Source organism: Leucoraja erinacea, unplaced genomic scaffold, assembly GCF_028641065.1.
Source record: "Leucoraja erinacea ecotype New England unplaced genomic scaffold, Leri_hhj_1 Leri_982S, whole genome shotgun sequence".
Classification (NCBI taxonomy): domain Eukaryota; kingdom Metazoa; phylum Chordata; class Chondrichthyes; order Rajiformes; family Rajidae; genus Leucoraja; species Leucoraja erinaceus.
This window is the reverse complement of record NW_026576930.1, coordinates 12,945-31,622: the sequence shown is the minus strand read 5'-3', so window position 1 is coordinate 31,622 and position 18,678 is coordinate 12,945. Positions and strand designations below refer to the sequence as shown.

General features: G+C 47.3%; 1 protein-coding gene across 2 annotated transcripts; it reads left to right on the top strand.

Annotated features, from left to right (window-relative positions):
• Nucleotides 1–280: 280 nt before the first annotated feature.
• LOC129695194 (gastrula zinc finger protein XlCGF26.1-like) lies at nucleotides 281–18,453 on the top strand. Of its 2 annotated transcripts, none has more exons than XM_055631969.1 (2): nucleotides 281–294; nucleotides 14,236–18,453. In XM_055631969.1, the coding sequence occupies exon 2, from the start codon at nucleotides 14,364–14,366 to the stop codon at nucleotides 15,825–15,827; it is 1,464 nt and encodes a 487-aa protein (XP_055487944.1). In that variant the 5' UTR covers nucleotides 281–294; nucleotides 14,236–14,363; the 3' UTR covers nucleotides 15,828–18,453. The 2 variants fall into 2 exon arrangements, with proteins under 2 accessions (XP_055487944.1, XP_055487943.1); XM_055631968.1 differs by lacking the exon at nucleotides 281–294 and adding an exon at nucleotides 2,941–3,123.
• Nucleotides 18,454–18,678: the final 225 nt, after the last annotated feature.

The following is an 18,678-nucleotide window of genomic DNA, read 5'->3' as shown; positions in this document are numbered from 1 at the left end:
CACTGGTTCTCCCCTATCCACGCTACTAGTTACATCCTCGAAAAATTCTATAAGATTCGTCAGACATGATTTACCTTTCATAAATCCATGCTGACTTTGTCCAATGATTTCACCACTTTCCAAATGTGCTGCTATCCCATCTTTAATAACTGACTCTAGCAGTTTCCCCACTACCGATGTTAGACTAACTGGTCTGTAATTCCCCATTTTCTCTCTCCCTCCCTTCTTAAAAAGTGGGGTTACGTTCCGCTATAAGATGTTCAAGAAGGAACTGCAGATGCTGGAAGATCGAAGGTACACAAAAATGCTGGAGAGACTCAGCGGGTGCAGCAGCATCTATGGAGTGAAGGAAATAGGCGATGTTTCGGCCCGAAACCCTTCTTCAGACCGCTATAAGATCTTTGGTGGAGACTTTGAAACAGGCAGGGCCTGGTTAAAAATGAGTAATTGGGTGTGAAGTGGTGATTGGAGTTGGGGTGGGTGTAGAAGGGCCCTGTCTTTGCAGACTGAGGTCAGGCTGTGAGTGGGTGTGAAGTGTTGGTTGGGGTGGTAAAGGGTCCACTCTTTTCATACTGGAGTCTTGCCTTAAGTAGGTGTGAAGTGGTGGAGGAGAGGGTGCAGGGTCCATTCTTTGCAGACTGGGATCTGGCTGTGTTTGTTGGAAGATACAGGATACTGAGTTGGATGATCAGCCATGATCACATTGAATGGTGGTGCAGGGTTGAAGGGCCGAATGGCCTACTCCTGCACTAATTTCTATGTTTCTATGTTGGGGAAGGGGTACCAGACTTAAGTTTCTGATTTTCAAACCTGCAGTAAAACTCATTGAGGTTGTTCGTCAGCTGATGATTGTCCAAAGAGCGGGGGGCTTTCCTCTTATAGCTGGTGATTTATTGCATGCCCTTCCAAACGAAAGAAGAGTCATTAGCTGAGAACCTGCTCCTCAACTTCTCAGAGTACCTTTCCTTGGCAGCTCTGATTCCTCTTCTCAGCTCTTTATCAATTAGGCTATCCATATAACCATATAACAATTACAGCATGGAAACAGGCCATCTCGACCCTTCTAGTCCGTGCCGAACACGTATTCTCCCCTAGTCCCATACAACTACGCTCAGACCATAACCCTCCATTCCTTTCCCGTCCATATAACTATCCAATTTATTTTTAAATGATAAAAACGAACCTGCCTCCACGAACTTCACTGGAAGCTCATTCCACACAGCCACCACTCTCTGAGTAAAGAAGTTCCCCCTCATGTTACCCCTAAACTTCTGTCCCTTAATTCTCAAGTCATGTCCCCTTGTTTGAATCTTCCCTACTCTCAGTGGGAAAAGCTTATGCACGTCAACTCTGTCTATCCCTCTCATCATTTTAAAGACATCTATCAAGTCCCCCCTTAACCTTCTGCGCTCCAAAGAATAAAGCCCTAACTTGTTCAACCTTTCTCTGTAACTTAGTTGCTGAAACCCAGGCACCATTCTAGTAAATCTCCTCTGTACTCTCTCTATATTGTTGACTATCCTTTAACTCTTTAACGATTAGGCTATCGGATTGACGCATATTTGCCCCCCCCCAACCCCCCCCCCCTCCCCCCCGATCTCGAAGTTGAAATGTTGCATCTGTATATAATGATCCCATTAAAATATATATTTATGTCACAAACTATGGAATTCAGCGAGGGTGGCGTTCAATATTGTTATCAAGGAAAGGGGTGGCGTGGGCCCAGCGGGGGTGGCGTGGGCCCAGCAGGGGTCAGCGAGGGTGGCATGGACCCAGCGGGGGTGGCATGGACCCAGGGGGGGTCAGCGGGGGTGGCGTGGGCCCGGCAGGGGTGGCATGAGCCCGGCGGGGGTGGCGTGGGCCCAACGGGGGTGGCGTGGGCCCAGCGGGGGTGGCGTGGGCCTAGGGGGGGTGGTATGAGCCCAGTGGGGGTGGCGTGGACCCAGCGGGGTTAGCGGGGGTGGCATGAACCCGGCGCAGGTGGTGTGGGCCCCGCGGGGGGGGTGGCGTGGGCCCAGCGGGGGTGGCGTGGGCCCAGCGGGGGTGGCGTGGGCCCAGCGGGGGTGGTGTGGGGGGAAGATGGCTTGGGCCCCGGCGGCGGGGGGAGGCGAGGGGAGCGGGCTCTGCTGCAGCGGCGTCTGAGTTGGGGTTACAGACGTTGGGTTCAGATTCAGCCACACTTGCCCGGCGATGGGAGAACAGAGAACTGGCCGTTTCCAAAGCGGAAACGTTGATTTAAAAAAATATATATATTTTTTCTTAGGGGGGAAAAAAGGGGGATGCAGTTGCACCCAACGCACCCCCCCTCCCCCCTTCGGACGGCCATGAAGTGCGTACCTGCAGTTGATTGCGTGTACTCCAGTTGGCGTAGCGTGGGGTCGTGACCCGACTGCCGTGAAACCTCCCTATTGTCTATTCTCACACTCAATGAGTGTGCGTTGGCAGCCCTGTGATATTGCATATACATCAAATAAAACTAAACTAAAAACTAAGCTTCTGCACAAGAAACCTAGCTCCAAACACTCCTTTGAATACGTAATAAATCCCACCAACATAATGATTTTAAGAAGGAACTGCAAATGCTGGAAAATCGAAGGTAGACAAAAGTGCTGGAGAAACTCAGCGGGTGCAGCAGCATCTATGGAGTAAAGGAAACAGGCAACGTTTCTGGCAGAAACAGAAGTGTTTCAGCCCAAAACGTTGCCTATTTCCTTCGCTCCATAGATGTTGCTGCACCCGCTGAGTTTCTCCAGCACTTTTGTCTACTTCACCCACCATAATTCATAACACACAAAATAAGCCAAATGGCTACTACAGGCGAAGGGTTGGAAATTGCCTTTCTTGGACAGGTGTGTGGACAAGACAGGTTTAGAGGGGAGAATGGAACACAAGTGAGTGGGGCCATTGGTACCTTCTCAAGATGGCGTTATGAACGACGAGACCCTAACAAGATGGGCCGCCGGCTGCCGACCAATCAGCGGCGCCGACCTCACCTGCCCTCACCAAGATGGCCGCCCGCTGGTCCCGGTCCCGGTTCCGCCCCGGGCCGAGTCTCCCCATCGACCGCATGAAGATGGCGGCGGAGAAGCGGCAGTTGGTGGCGTCGCTGCCGACGGACCTGAGGTAAATAATGTTATAAATCAGCAGCGCAGCGGGATTGGGTCAATATGGGGGAGAACTGAGGTAAATCACCACATAAACTACACGTGTATGTGTGTGTGGGGAAAACTGGGGTCAAACTCCTTCTAAATCAGCCTCCCCCTCTTATTCACTGAGGTCAATAACGTTATAAATAAATAAATCAGCAGCGGAATAAACCCGGTAAATGTGGGGGAGACCTGAGGTCAATCTCCACATAAACTACACGTCTGGGGGAATAAAACTGGGGTCAATAATATAAACTCACCGTCTGGAGCAGCGTCCTGAGATAAAACACGTTATAAACATCACCCTCTCTGTAAATAATCAACAAATCACCAAATAAACTACACGTCTGGGGAATAAACCCGGTAAATCTGGGGGTAAAACTGAGGTAAATAATGTTATAAACACACAGGGGAGCGGAATAAACAGGACTGTGGAGTCGGACCCAAAACATCCGACCCCGACCCCTAGGTAAAATAATTCTACATCTGCTGTGATGACATTACACAAGATGACATTTCATAAGAACCACATGAATCATCAGGGTGCCTTTTAAACCCATGTCCATAAAGTTTTGAGTCTAATGGTTGTAGTTGTGCTAATGTGGCTTTTTTAAATGTTTATTCTTGAAATAAAAACCATAATTCATTATGCTAAAAGAAAAATAAATACAGAAAGGACTATGACAAAATTAAAATTCCATTGAATTAAGTAAAAATGATAAAAGCATTACTCCAAAATTTATTAAACTAAGGCCACAGGGATGAGCTAAATGGCTAAATTATGACAAATAAAATCTTATGTGCAATAGAAATTAAAAGTAAATGCATAGGTAGTTAAGTTTGCTACATAAGTACTTAAAATGTATTAATAACGTCCTTTGGAACAGAATTGCTTCTGCCAGATCCTCTTTCATTGAAGCACTTAAATCTGATTTAATTATTTTCAGTGCAGAGAATAGTCTCCATGCTGACCTGAGTGGGTGGTATGGCTGTTGCTGTCATAGCTGGCTGTTACTATTTCATAGAAACATAGAAAATAGTTGCAGGAGTAGGCCATTCAGCCCTACTTTCTGGATAAGTAGGGATGACAGGGAATTATAGACCAGTTAGTCTGACATCGATGGTGGGGAATATGCAGGAGTCAATTATTAAAGAAGTGATAATGGTGAATTTGGGTAGGAGAAAAGGATTGGTCCAAGTCAGCATGGATCTATGAAGGGGAAATTCTGCTTGACTAATCTTCTGGAATTTTTTGAGGATGTGACAAGTAAAATGGATGAAGGAGAGCCAGTAGATGTGTATCTGGACTTTCAGAAAGCCTTTGATAAGACGCCACACAGGAGATTAGTGGGAAAATTAGAAAAATGAAATGAAATGAAATGATTCAATTTATTGTCATTGTCAGTGTACAGTACAGAGACAACGAAATGCATTTTTAGCATCTCCCTTGAAAGGGAGACACAGGGCGTCGCGGTGTGCCCGCGCCTGCCGCCGTAATTACATTCCATTACAGGCAAAGGTGGGTGAAGTGTCTTGCCCAAGGACACAACGACAGTATGCACTCCAAGCGGGATTTGAACCGGCTACCTTCCGGTTGCCAGCCGAACTCTTAGCCCATTGTGCTATCTGTCTATCTGTATAAGAGCACATCGTATTGGAGGTAGGGTATTGACATGGAGAGAGAATTAGTTGGCAGACAGGAAACAAAGAGTAGGAATAAACGGGTACCTGTCAGAATGGCAGGCAGTGGTGAGTGGAGTGCCGCAAGGCTCGATGCTGGGGTCGCAACCATTTACAATATATATTAATGATTTAGATGATGGAGTTAAAAGCAACACTGGCAAATTTGCAGATGACACGAAGCTGAGTGGTAGTGTGAACTGTGAAGAGGATGCTAGGAAGTTGCAGGATGACTTGGACAGGTTGAGTGAGTGGACAGATGCAGTATAATATAGATAAATGTGAGGTTATCCACTTTGGCGGCAAAAACATGGGGGCAGATTATTATCTCAATGGGGTTAGGTTAGGTAAGGGGGAGGTGCAGTGAGACCTGGGCGTCCTTGTACACCGGTCACTGAAAGTTGTCACACTGCCACCCAGCTTTGTGTCATTGGAAAACTTGCTAGTGTTGCTCCTAATTCCCTCTTCCAAATCATTAATATGTATGGTAAACAGTTGCTGCCCCAACACCGAGCCTTGCGGCACTCCACTCGCCACTGCCTGCCATTCTGAAAAGGACCTGTTCACTCCTACTCTTTGCTTCCGGTCTGCCAACCAATTTTCTATCCATGCCAACAATCTAACCCCAATACCATGTGCTCTAATTTTAGTCACCAGTCTCCCGTTTCAAAGGCTTTCTGAAAGTCTAGATACACTACATCCACTGGCACCCCTTCATCCATTTTACTTGTCACATCCTCAAAAAATGCCAGAAGATTAGTCAAGCATGATTTCCCCTTCATAAATCCACGTTGACTTGGACTAATCATTTTACTGCTATCCAAATGCCTCATTATTACCTCTTTAATAATTGACTCCAGCATCTTTCCCACCATTGAAGTCAGGCGAACTGGTCTGTTATTCCCCATTTTCTTTCTCGCTCCTTTCTTGAAAAGTGGGATAACATTAATTGTCCTCCAATCCACAGGAACTGATCCTGAATCTATTGAACATTGGAAAATGATCACCAATGCGTCCACTATTTCTAGCCTGTATCTGGGATACAGACCATCAGTCCCATTAGCCTACCCAATACTATTTCTCGCCTAATGAAAATTTATTTCAGTTCCTCTATCCCCTTAGATCCTCTGTCCTCCAGTACATCTGGGAGATTGTTTGTGTCTTCCTTGGTGAAGACAGATCCAAAGTACCTATTCAACTCTTCTGCCATTTCCTTGTTGCCCACAAAGTAATTTCACCCGTGTCTGCCTTCAAGGGACCCACATTTGACTTTGCTACTCTTTTTCCCTTAACATATCGAAATAAGCTTTTACTGTCCTTCTTTATATTCCTGGCCAGCTTCCCTTCGTACTTTTCAGCCCGTATTGCCCGCTTTGTTTCCTTCTGTTGTCCTATGAAAGTTTCCCAATCCTCTGGCTTCCGGCTACTCTTTGCTGTGTTATACATCTTTTCTTTTAGTTTTATTCTATCCCTAACTTCTCTTGTCAGCCACGGTTGCCTCCTACTCCCCTTAGAATCTTTCTTCCTTTTTGGAATGAAATGATCCTGCGTCTTCCGGATTATGCCGATAAATTCCTGCCATTGCTGTTCCACCGTCATTCCTGCTAGGATCCCTTTCCAGTCTACCTTGGCCAGCTCCCCTCTCATGCCTTCATAGTCCCCTTTCTTCAACTGCATCACTGCCACTTCCGATTTAACGTTCCCCTACTCTGCCACAGAAGACAGTGGAGGCCAATTCACTGGATTAATTTTAAAAGAGAATTATGCCCCTGTCCCACTTAGGAAACCTGAACGGAAACCTCTGGAGACTTTGCGCCCCACCCAAGGTTTCCGTGCGGTTCCTGAAGGTTGCAGGTGGTTACCGGAGGTTGCAGGTAGTGGAAGCAGGTAGGGAGACTGACAAAAATCTCCGGGAACCTCTGGGAACCGCACGGAAACCTTGGGCGGGGCGCAAAGTTTCCAGAGGTTTCTGTTCAGGTTTCCTCAGTGGGACAGTTGCATAAGATAGAGTTCTTGGGGCTAGCGGAATCATGGGATATGGGGAGAAGGCAGGCACGGGTTACTGATTGTGGATGATCAGCCATGATCACAATGAATGGCGGTGCTGGCTCGAAGGGCCAAATGGCCTCCTCCTGCACCTATTGTCTATGTTTCTATGCCCCATCTACACGATTCACTCTTATTTATTCCCCTCAACATTTTATGCATTTGCGGGGCTTTTATGCAATAATATTGGTGTTATTAATTAATTGAATTGTTGTTTATTGCATGGTATCTATGGATATTGGGTTAATAGGTCTGTAAATCTGCACTGTGAAAATGTAATTGTTCCACTGTCGGTACATATGACATCCAAGGAAAGATAGCTGAATGGATAGAAAATTGGCTCAAGCAAGGAAGCAGAGGGTGATTGTGGAAGGTTGCTTCTTGGACTGGAGGCCGGTTACTAGTGGCGTGCCTCAGGGTTCGGTGCTGGGCCCATTACTGTTTGTCATCTACATCAATGATTTGGATGAGAACATACAGGGTAAGATTAGCAAGTTTGCTGATGATACAAAAGTGGATAGTTTTACAGATGATTGTGAAAAATTGCAGCAGGATCTGGATCGATTGGCCAGGTGGGCTGAGATATGGTTGATGGAATTTAATACAGAGAAATGTGAGGTGTTGCATTTTGGGAAGTCTATCATGGGCAGGACTTACACAGTGAATGGTAGGCTTCTTGGTAGTGTTGTAGAGCAGAGGGATCTATGAGTACAGGAACATAGTTCATTGAAAGAGGCATCATCGGTAGATAAGGTGGTCACAATAGCTTTCGACACATTGGCCTTTATCAGTCAGTGTATTGAATATAGAAATTAGGCGATCATGTTGCAGTTGTATAAGACGTTGGTGAGGCCACATTTAGAGTTTTGTGTTCAATTTTAGTCACTATGTTATAGGAAAGATGTCGTCAAGCTGGAACGGGCATAGAGAAGATTTACGAGGATGTTGCCAGGTCTAGAGGGTCTGAACTATAGGGAGAGGTTGTGGAGGCTAGGACTCTATTCCTTGGAGTGCAGGTGATGAGGGGTGATGAGTAAAATCATGAGAGGAATAGATTGGGTAGATGCACAGTCTCTTGTTCATTCCACCTATTTTGTGGATAATTGACCTAAACGTCGTATGTGGGAGAGATGCCTGCTGTGGTTTTAAAAACAGATTATTTTTGTGATGGAAATTCAATTGTACATAGCTCCTTGAAAGTGGTGTCACAGGTAGACAGGGTGGTCAAGAAGGCTTTCGGTACATTGGCCTTCATCAGTCAAAACATTGAGTGTAGAGTATTGTGTTCAGTTTTGGTCACCAAGTTATGGGAAAGATGTTGTCAAGCTGGAAAGGATGGGCAAGGTGGGCCAAAGGGCCTCTTTCCATGCTTTATGAAAAATCTTTGAATAAAATGAAGAAATTGAAAAATACAGAATAATTGAAATAAGAAAAAACATTGAATAAAATGAAGAAATTGGATGTTATTTGCATCTTGTTCAACACGGACATTGTGGGCCGAAGGGCCCGTTCCTGTGCTGGACTGTTCTATGCTCCATTCTGTTCCATAACAAAGGCTAATTCTACAACAATATGCTATGTTCTGTTCTATAATAACTATGATATTTATATTCTTCTGTATGTCATTAGGTCATAAGTGATCGGAATAGAATTATTCGGACCATCAAGTCTACTCCACTATTCAATCATGGCTGATCTATCTTTCCCTCCTAACCCCATTCTCCTGCCTTTTCCCCATTACCCCTGACCCCCGTCCTAATCAAGAATATTTCACTACCTAAAAAATATCCACTGACTTGCCCCTCCACAGCCTTCCGTGGCAATCTTTTTCTTCTTCGTCTTCTTCTTCTTATAAATGGACTTTCAGAAAGCCTTTGATAAGGTCCCGAACGGGAGACTGGTGACTAAAATTAGAGCACATGGTATTGGGGATAGGTTGTTGACATGGATAGAAAATTGGTTGGCAGACCGGAAGCAAAGAGTAGGAGTGAACAGGTCCTTTTCAGAATGGCAAGCAGTGGCAAGTGGAGTGCAGCAAGGCTCGGCGTTGGGTCTGCAACTGTTTACCATATATATTAATGATTTGGAAGAGGGAATTAGGAGCAACACTAGCAAGTTTGCGGATGACTCAAAGCTGGGTGGTAGTGTGAACTGTGAAGAGGATGTTAGGTTGCAGGGTGACCTGCACAGGTTGAGTGAGTGGGCAGATGCGTGGCAGTTGCAGTATAATATAGATAAATGTGAGGTTATCCGCTTTGGTGGCAAAAACAAGGGGGGAGGTTATTATCTCAATGGGGTTAGGTTAGGTAAGGGGGAGGTACAGCGAGACCTGGGTGTCCTTGTATACCGGTCACTGAAAGTTGGCGTGCAGGTACAGCAGGTAGTGAAGAAAGCTAGCTAATGGAATGTTGGCTTTTATAACAAGAGGATTTCAGTATAGGAGTAGGGAGGTTCTTCTGCAGTTGTATAGGGCTCATGTAAGAGCACATCTAGAGTATTGTGTACAGTTTTGGCCTCCTAATTTGAGGAAGGACATCCTTGTGAGCAGGCGTAAGTTTACGAGATTCATCCCTGGGATGGCCGGGCTGTCATATGAGGAAAGATTGAAAAGTCCAGGCTTGTATTCGCTGGAGTTTAGAAGGATGAGGGGGATCTTATAGAAACATATAAAATGATAAAAGGACTGGACAAGCTAGATGCAGGAAAAATGTTCCCAATGTTGGGCAAGTCCAGAACCAGGAGCCACAGTCTTAGAATAAAGGGGAGGCCATTTAAGACTGAGGTGAGGAAAAACTTTTTCACCCAGAGAGTTGTGAATTTGTGGAATTCCCTGCCACAGTGGGCAGTGGAGGCCAAATCACTGGATGGATTTAAGAGAGAGTTAGATAGAGCTCTAGGGGCTAGTGGAATCAAGGGATATGGGGAGAAGGCAGGCGCAGGTTATTGATTGGGGATGATCAGCCATGATCACAATGAATGGTGGTGCTGGCTCGAAGGGCCGAATGCTATCCTCATACACCTATTTTCTATGTTTCTAAATACCACATTCACCACCCTCCGACTAAAGAAATTCCACCTCATCTCCTTCCTTAAAGGACGTCCTTTAAATCTGAGGCAAAAGACAATAGGTGCAGCAGTAGGCCATTCGGCCCTTCGAGCTCTCTCTAACTCTCTGTTGAAAGTATCCAGAGAATGGGCCTCCACTGCCCTCCGAGGCAGAAAATTCCACGGACTCATAACTCTCTGTGAGAAAAAGTGTTTCCTCATCTCCGTTCTAAATGGCTTACTCCTTATTCTTAAACTGTGGCCCCTGGTTCTGGACTTCCCCCACAGTTTAAGAATAAGGAGTAAGTCATTTAGAATGGAGACGAGGAAACACTTTTTCTCACAGAGAGTGGTGAGTGTGGAATTCTCTGCCTCAGAGGGCGGTGGAGGCAGGTTCAATGGATACTTTCAAGTGAGAGCTAGACCGGGCTCTTAAAAATAGCAGTCACGGGATATGGGGAGAAGGCAGGAACGGGGTACTGATTGGGGATGATCAGCCATGATCACATTGAATGGCGGTGCTGGCTCGAAGGGCCAAATGCCTACTCCTGCACCTATTGTCTATTGTCTATAACATTGGGAACATGTTTCCTGCCTCTAGCTTGTGCAAACCCTTAATAATCTTATATGTTTCAATAATACCCCTCTCATCCTTCTAAATTCCAGAGTATACAAACGTAGCGACTCTAATCTATCAACATATGACAGTCCCGCCATCCAGGGAATTATCCTTGTGAACCTATGCTGCACTCCCTCAGTAGCAAGAATGGCCTTCCTCAAGTTTGAAGACCAAAACTGCACACAATACTCCAGGCGTGGTCTCACCAGTGCCCTGTACAACTGCACGAGGATCTCTTTGTTCCTATACTCTACTACTCTTGTTATGAAGGCCAACATGCCATTCGCTTTCTTCACTACGTGCTGTACCTGCATGCTTACTTTCAGCGACTAATGAACAAGGACATAGTCTTGAGCTGAATTAAAACACACAATAGCTGTAAAGGGGGACGTAGCATCACTTAGAGATTTAGGACTGAAAATGGATAGTTTCTTTTTTTTTAGTAACCAAAGTTATCAATGTATAATTTTTTGTGTGTTGGAAAATAAAATATAGTGGCACAGCTGGTGGATTTGCTGGCCTCACACACCAGGGATCTGTGTTCGATCCTGTCCTCAGGCACTGTGTGTTGAATGTGCACGTTCTCCCTGCAAGCATGTAGGTTTCCTCCCACATCCCAAAGATACATTGGCTTTGTAGATTAACTTGTCTCCGTAAAATTGCCCCTAACGCGTAGGGAGTGGGTGAGGAAAGTGGGATAACAGAACTTGTGTGAATGGGGAGACAAAAATGCTGGAGAAACTCAGCGGGTAAGGCAGCATCTATGGAGCAAAGGAAATAGGCAACGTTTTGCTTCGAGACCCTTCTTCAAACTGATGTATGGGTGCAGGGGGTGGGAAGAGAAAGGAAGAGGTGGAGACAGTGGGCTGAGTTAGAACTGGGAATCGGAGGAGAACGCAGGGACTACCTGAAATTGGAGGTCAATTTTCATACCGCTGGAGTGTAAACTGCCTAAGCAAAATATGAGGTGCTGCTCATCCAATTTACGATGTGCCTCACTTTGGCCATGGAGGAGGCCCAGGACGGAAAGGTCAGATTCGGAACGGTAGGGGGAGTTGAAGTGCTGAGCAACCGGGAGATCAGGTTGGTTATTGCGAACCGATCGGATGTATTGGGCAAAGCGATCACCAAGTCTATGCTTGATCTCACTGTTGTAGAGCAGCTGACACCTAGAGCAGCGGATGCAATAGATGAAGTTGGAAGAGGTGCACGTGAACCTCTGCCGCATCTGGAATGACGGCTTGGGTCCTTGAATGGAGTCAAGGGGGGAGGTAAAGAGAAATAATAATGGACTTCAGGAAAAATCCACCCCCCCTGCAGCCCCTCGTCATCAAGGGGACTGTGGTGGAGAGGGCTGACAGTTACAGATACCTGGGATTACAAGTAACATCAGATCTGAACTGGACTTTGAACACTGCTGCCACAGTGAAAAAAGCCCAGCAGAGACTGTACTTCATCAGGCTGCTCAGAAAAGCTGGTCTGCACTGTCGCCCTCTCACCCAGGTCTACAAAGGACTGATAGAGAGCATCCTCACCACAGGCATCACGATGTGGTATGGAAACACCACACAGACAGAGAGGAAGGCTCTGCAAAGAGTCATAAAGACTGCAGAGAGGATTATCAGAACGGAACTCCCCTCCATGGACACAATCTATACACAGCGCTGTCAAAAAAGAGCAGAGAGAATCATCAGAGACACACTACATCCAGCTCACTCCCTGCTCAAACACAAAAACTGCACATACAACCTCAGGCACAGACGAGCGGATAGCATCGTCACAAACAGAACACGCTTTATTAAGAGCTTCTTCCCTGCCACAGTGAGACTCTTGGCCAAAACAAAATGAACTGATGTCCTGACCTACCTCATAGCATATCATATTATATTATATAATATTGTCTCCTGGGCATGTGCAATTTACAATGCAATCGACACTTTTTATATAGGGTTTGTGTAATTTACAATGCTCTCACTTTCCCCTTTATATAGGGTTTTAGGCATTTTCTTTATTTTTTAGTTCTAGAGAAGTATATGTTTTTATAGATTATGTGTCTTCTGTGTGTCTTTTTAACTTGACTTGACTTGACTCTCTGAACAACCGCACAAGAGTTCCTATGTGTGTAAGCACAAATGGCAAATACAGTTTTTGACCTTTTGACCTTTTAAAGCGACAAGTGTAGCATTTCCTGGGGTTGCAAGGGAAAGTGCCAGGAGAGGGGGTGGTTTGGGTGGGAAGGGACAAAATGACCAGGGAGTTACGGAAGGAGCGGTCTCTGCGGGAAGCCGACAGGGGAGGAGATGGGAAGATGTGGCCAGTGGTGGGATCCCGTTGGTAGACAAAGCTGGAGAAAATCAGCGGGTGAGGTAGCATGTATGGAGCGAAGGAATAGGCGACTGTTCGTGTCGAGACTTCTTCAGACTGATGTTGGGGGGGGGGTGGGTTGGGATAAAGAAAGGAATAGGCGGAGACAGTAGGCTGTGGGAGAGCTGGGAATGGGAGGGGGAGGAGGGAGAAAGCAAGGGCTACCTGAAATTGGAGAAGCCAATGTTCATACCGCTGGGGTGTAAACTACCCAAGCAAAATATGAGGTGCTGTTCCTCCAATTTGCGGTGGGCCTCGCTCTGGCCATGGAGGAGGCCCAGGACAGAAAGGTCGGATTCGGAATGGGAGGGGGAGTTGAAGTGCTGAGCCACCGGGAGATCAGGTTGGTTATTGCGAACTGAGTGTAGGTGTTGTGCGAAGCGATCGCCAAGCCTGCGCTTGGTCTCACTGAGGTTGATCATACGCTGAATAATCCAACCAGAATTTTGTTTGGAAGTGGAAATAAATAATAGAAATTGCATTCATTGCAATGTGTAAAAGGAGATGAGATACTGTATTGTAATTTTGCTGCATGTCATTGGGGTATATATCATGTCTTGATTGGTGAATATGTTTAGTTTGTGACTTTATTTGAAGCAGAAATAATACGTGAATGCTTCATTGACCATAATTCTGACAGGTAACTACGCACTTCGTCCGAGCACATTATCGCACACGTCATGCAAGCCGTCTTAAATGACCACCTAAACTGTCATTTGGCAACCTAAAAATGTGCCTAGGTTGCCCGGCTGGCAACAGGGGATAAAAATTAAGCGAGAGCCCTGCATTAGGAGGTAGTGACCATAATATGATAAGTTTTAATCTACAATTTGAGAGGGAGAAGGGAAAATCGGAAGTGTCAGTATTACTGTTGAGCAAATGGGACTAAGGAGCCAAGAGGGAGGAGATGGTCAAAGTTGACAGGAAAGATAATCCAGCAGGGATGACAGTGGAACAACAATGGCAGGTATTTCTGGGAATAATACAGAAGGTGCAGGATCAATTCATTCCAAAGAGGAAGAAGGATTTCAAAGGGAGTAAGGGGCAACCGTGGCTGACAAGGGAAGTCAAGGAGAGTATAAAAATAAAATAGAATCAGAACATAGCAAAGATAAGTGGGAAGCCAGAGGGTTGGGCAACTTTCAAAGAGCAAAGGAAGATAACTAAAAAGGCAATACGGGAGAAAAGATGAGGTATGAAGGTAAGCTAGCCAAGAATATAAAGGAGGATATTAAAAGCTTCTTTAGGTATGTGAAGAGGAAAAAATAGTTAAGAGCAAAGTTGGATCCTTGAAGACCGAAACAGGTATTGACCTTCTGTGTTCCCCTCCTGCAGGGTTTAGGAGCCGTTGCTGTGGACGGAGAGACGGGAACGTGAGCGGCCATTGAGGGCGGCCGGGGTGCCGGTAGGCCCCCCCCCATCTGCTCGGTGTGCGGGCTGAGCTTCGAAGGGGCTGAGCTTCGATGTTGGACCACATGACGGGGCACAACAAGGAGAAGCGTTATGAGTGCGACGTGTGTGGCAAAGCCTGGCAGACCCCGAGTGAGCTGGAGACCCACCGGCGGGTGCACACGGGAGAACGCCCCTTTGACTGCTCAGAGTGCGGCAAGAGCTGCACCAACCTGCTGCGGCACAACTGCGTGCACTCTGGCGAGAGGCCCTTCACCTGCTCCCACTGCGGCAAGAGCTTCAAGAAGTTGAATAACCTGAAGACGCACCACCGGGTGCACACGGGCGAGAAGCCCTATGGCTGCTCCACCTGCGGCAAGAGCTTTGCTCGGTTGATGGCGCTGCAGGAACACCGGCGGGTGCACACGGGCGAGAAGCCCTATGGCTGCTCCACCTGCGGCAAGAGCTTTGCCCGGTCGACGGGGCTATTGCAGCACCGGCGGGTGCACAGCAGTGAGCGCCCCTTCACCTGCTCCGACTGCGGCAAAGGCTTCAAGTCGTCTACGCAACTGCTGATGCATAGGCGCATGCACACCGGGGAGCGGCCCTACACCTGCAACGACTGCGGCAAGGATTTCACCCAGTCGTCGGGGCTGCTGCATCACCGGCGGGTGCACAGTAGTGAGCGGCCCTTCATCTGCTCCGACTGCGGCAAAGGCTTTAAGTCGTCCACGGGCCTGAAGTCGCACAGGCGCCTGCACACCGGGGAGCGGCCCTACACCTGTTCCGACTGCGGCAAGGGCTTCACCCGCTCCAGCAACCTGCTGGAGCACCAGCGCATCCATACCAGCGAGCGTCCCTACACCTGCAGCGACTGCGGCAAGGGCTTCACGCACTCTACCAGCCTGCTGCAGCACCAGTGCACCCACACTGGCGAGCGCCCCTTCACCTGCGCCCAGTGCGGCAAGGGCTTCACCCAGTCCAGCAACTTGCTGTCCCACCAGCGCACCCACACTGGCGAGCGGCCCTTCACCTGTGCCCAGTGCGGCAAGGTCTTCACCCAGTCCAGCAACCTGCTGCAGCACCAGCGCACCCACACTGGCAAGCGCCCCTTCACCTGCACTCAGTGCGGCAAGGGCTTCACCATCTCCACCAGGCTGCTGGAGCACCAGTCCACCCACACCGGCGAGTGTCCCTTCACCTGCGCCCAGTGCGGCAAGGGCTTCACCCGCTCCACCAGACTGCTGTCCCACCAGCGGGTGCACGCCGGCGACCGTCCCTTCCCCAGCCCGGTGTGTGGAGAGCGCTTTGTCAGGGACTCCCATGCCTTGTCTCACACGCGCGTGCACACCAGTGGCCAGCCCTACGACTGCCCGTACTGCGGTGAGGCATTTGACAGCTCACGGGGGTTGCGGCAGCACCGGCGGACCCACGCCGGCGAGCGGCTGCTCCCACTGCATCAAGCGTTTCAAGAGAGCATGGGGGCTGCCGGAACACCATCAGATACACACCAGAGAGAAACCCTTTGTGTGCACTGAGTGTGGCAAGTGTTTCACCCGCATGCCCAGCCTGTGGCAGCCCCGGCGTACCCACAGCATTGAGTGTCCCTTCCCCCTGCCAGTCCTGTGCTAAGGGCTTTGCCTGCTTTGACTACCTACTGGAGCACCAGCGAGTCTACACTGGCCAGCGCCCCTTCACCTGCCCGCTCTGTGGCAAGGCCTCCAGCCTACTGCCATATCGCCACGTGGATAGGCGCTGTTTCAGTAAACACAAAATGCTGGAAGGAATGGGTAACGTTTCGGGTAGAGACCCTTCTTAGTCTCAACCCAAAACGTCACGCATTCCTCTCCAGAGATGCTGTCTATTCCACTGAGTTACTCCAGCACTTTTTTGTAAATCAGCATCTGCAGTTCCTTGTTTTTAAACTATTCTGGTTAACCATCTCTGCACCTTCCCCAAAGCCTCCACATCAGTCCTGCAGAGTCTACCCCCGCCCCACATTCTCCCTCCACCATACCTGACAACTAGTTCGATTTTATCATTTTTGCTGATTTTTAAGTTAAAAATGTGTGAAAAATCAGAACAGTATGATTTTGAAATAATAAGGGGGAAAGATGGAAATAAAAATGTATTGCGATATCAGCAAACCCTTTTGGAGAATAAGCAACATTCAAACTATAGATGGCATTATCAACCTAGAACGTACATGGGCGTGCGGGATCGACGCCTCAGTTGTGATGAAGATAGCGGTGCCTCTCCTGTACTTGGACTCTCCTGCTGCAGCTTCACCTCCTCCTCCTCATCGTCGGCTGGGTAGCACCCGCCGACTTGCCGACCCGCCGCTTCAAGTACAAATACAGCTTCAAGGTCAAAGATGATTTCCTTTCATTTAGGCTCTGAGGTACCTGATCATGTTTATTTGTCAAGAAACATTGGCTGTTCCACTGATGAGTCAGGTGATGTTTGAATGGGCTGCTGGGTTGTTTGGTAGATGTCTTTGTCCTTTAGCTGTTTACTCTCTGTTTCTGTGTACTGTTGGGGCATCCTGAAAATTCCTCAACTTTCAATAGTCATAGCCAATTGGTACAATTTTTCACAGATGCTTTGAGCTTTTCCTCTTTGCATGTGATCTCTTTTTCTTGGCATTACTGGGAATGTTATTTATGTTTATGATTCTGGTGTTGGGCAGATAACTGTTTGGCATTTTGAATGGAGCTGACTGAGTGTAATCATGGCTTTGTTGCTGAGGATGCTGGCCTGGGAAAGGGTACTGATGTTGGAATTGGAAGATTTTGCAGAGGAAGTTGGAAAAAGTTCCTTTTATAACAACTAAACAGGTTCGCTTCTTAATACACAGACAACTCACAAACGTTTGGTAGACCAGTTCAAAACTTTACTTATTATCGGCCGATGGAAGGGAGGGAGAACTCTAGTCAAATTAGCAATATAGACACTTCACTAACCTCATCCGCTTCCTCTAACAACAGAATTACATTGTATTATATTGTGTTTTTTCGTCACCTTAGAACATTTCACAAACATTAGTCATGGTCAGAGGTACAGGAAATAAAAGTTTCTACAGAATGCATCACATCAAAGGCATTGTGTCATATGGTACAAGATATCTTACATATTAAAGACATTGGCCATTTGTTAATACCCCTTAGATCAATCTAGTTTCCTCTCTCGTCACTTCCTCCCTCACAGACATCGGACATTTGGTGCAAGGCATTTTACATATCAAAGACATCAGGCATTTGTCATTACCCCTTAGTGAGATCAATCTAGCTTCTTCTCTGCTTCCTCTCTCGTCAATGATATTGGTATGTTAGCTTTCATTGCAAAAGGATTTGAGTATAGGAGCAGGGAGGTTCTACTGCAGTTGTACAGGGTCTTGGTGAGACCACACCTGGAGTATTGCATACAGTTTTGGTCTCCAAATCTGAGGAAGGACATTATTGCCATAGAGGGAGTGCAGAGACGGTTCACCAGGCTGATTCCTGGGATGTCAGGACTGTCTTATGAAGAAAGACTGGATAGACTTGGTTTATACTCTCTAGAATTTAGGAGATTGAGAGGGGATCTTATAGAAACTTACAAAATTTTTAAGGGGTTGGACAGGCTAGATGCAGGAAGATTGTTCCCGATGTTGGGGAAGTCCAGGACAAGGGGTCACAGCTTAAGGATAAGGGGGAAATCCTTTAAAACCGAGATGAGAAGAACTTTTTTCACACAGAGAGTGGTGAATCTCTGGAACTCTATGCCACAGAGGGTAGTTGAGGCCAGTTCATTGGCTATATTTAAGAGGGAGTTAGATGTGGCCCTTGTGGCTAAGGGGATCAGGGGGTATGGAGAGAAGGCAGGTACGGGATACTGAGTTGATCAGCCATGATTATATTGAATGGCGGTGCAGGCTCGAAGGGCCGAATGGCCCACTCCTACACCTAATTTCTATGTTTCTATGTCACTTGGTAGACAAATGTTAGTCATTCATTATCTCAATACACAGCAACCTGAGGCAAACCTAAACTTGCCTTTGTGTATTAATCTACTGGAGAAAAGCCCGATTTGGGACAAAATATAAGCTGTAAGCTTTTCTTATATTTTGTATATCTCAAAAGAACGCAGGTATGCTCCCCTCTATCCCCCCCCCCCCCCCCCCCCCCCCCCCCACTTGTACACAAATTTTCTTCACCCCACCCTCCCGTGCCCTCCTCCTCTCTCACACACTCCCTCTCTCGCTCCCTGTCTCTCTCACACACACCCTCGACACCCCTTCCTTCCAGTGCTTCCCCTCCGCAGAAATAAATATTCCCCCCAGGACTGGATTAATGTATAAACTTCACAAGCTTAAGTTTAGGGCCTCGAGATCTAGGGGGGCCTCGGCAG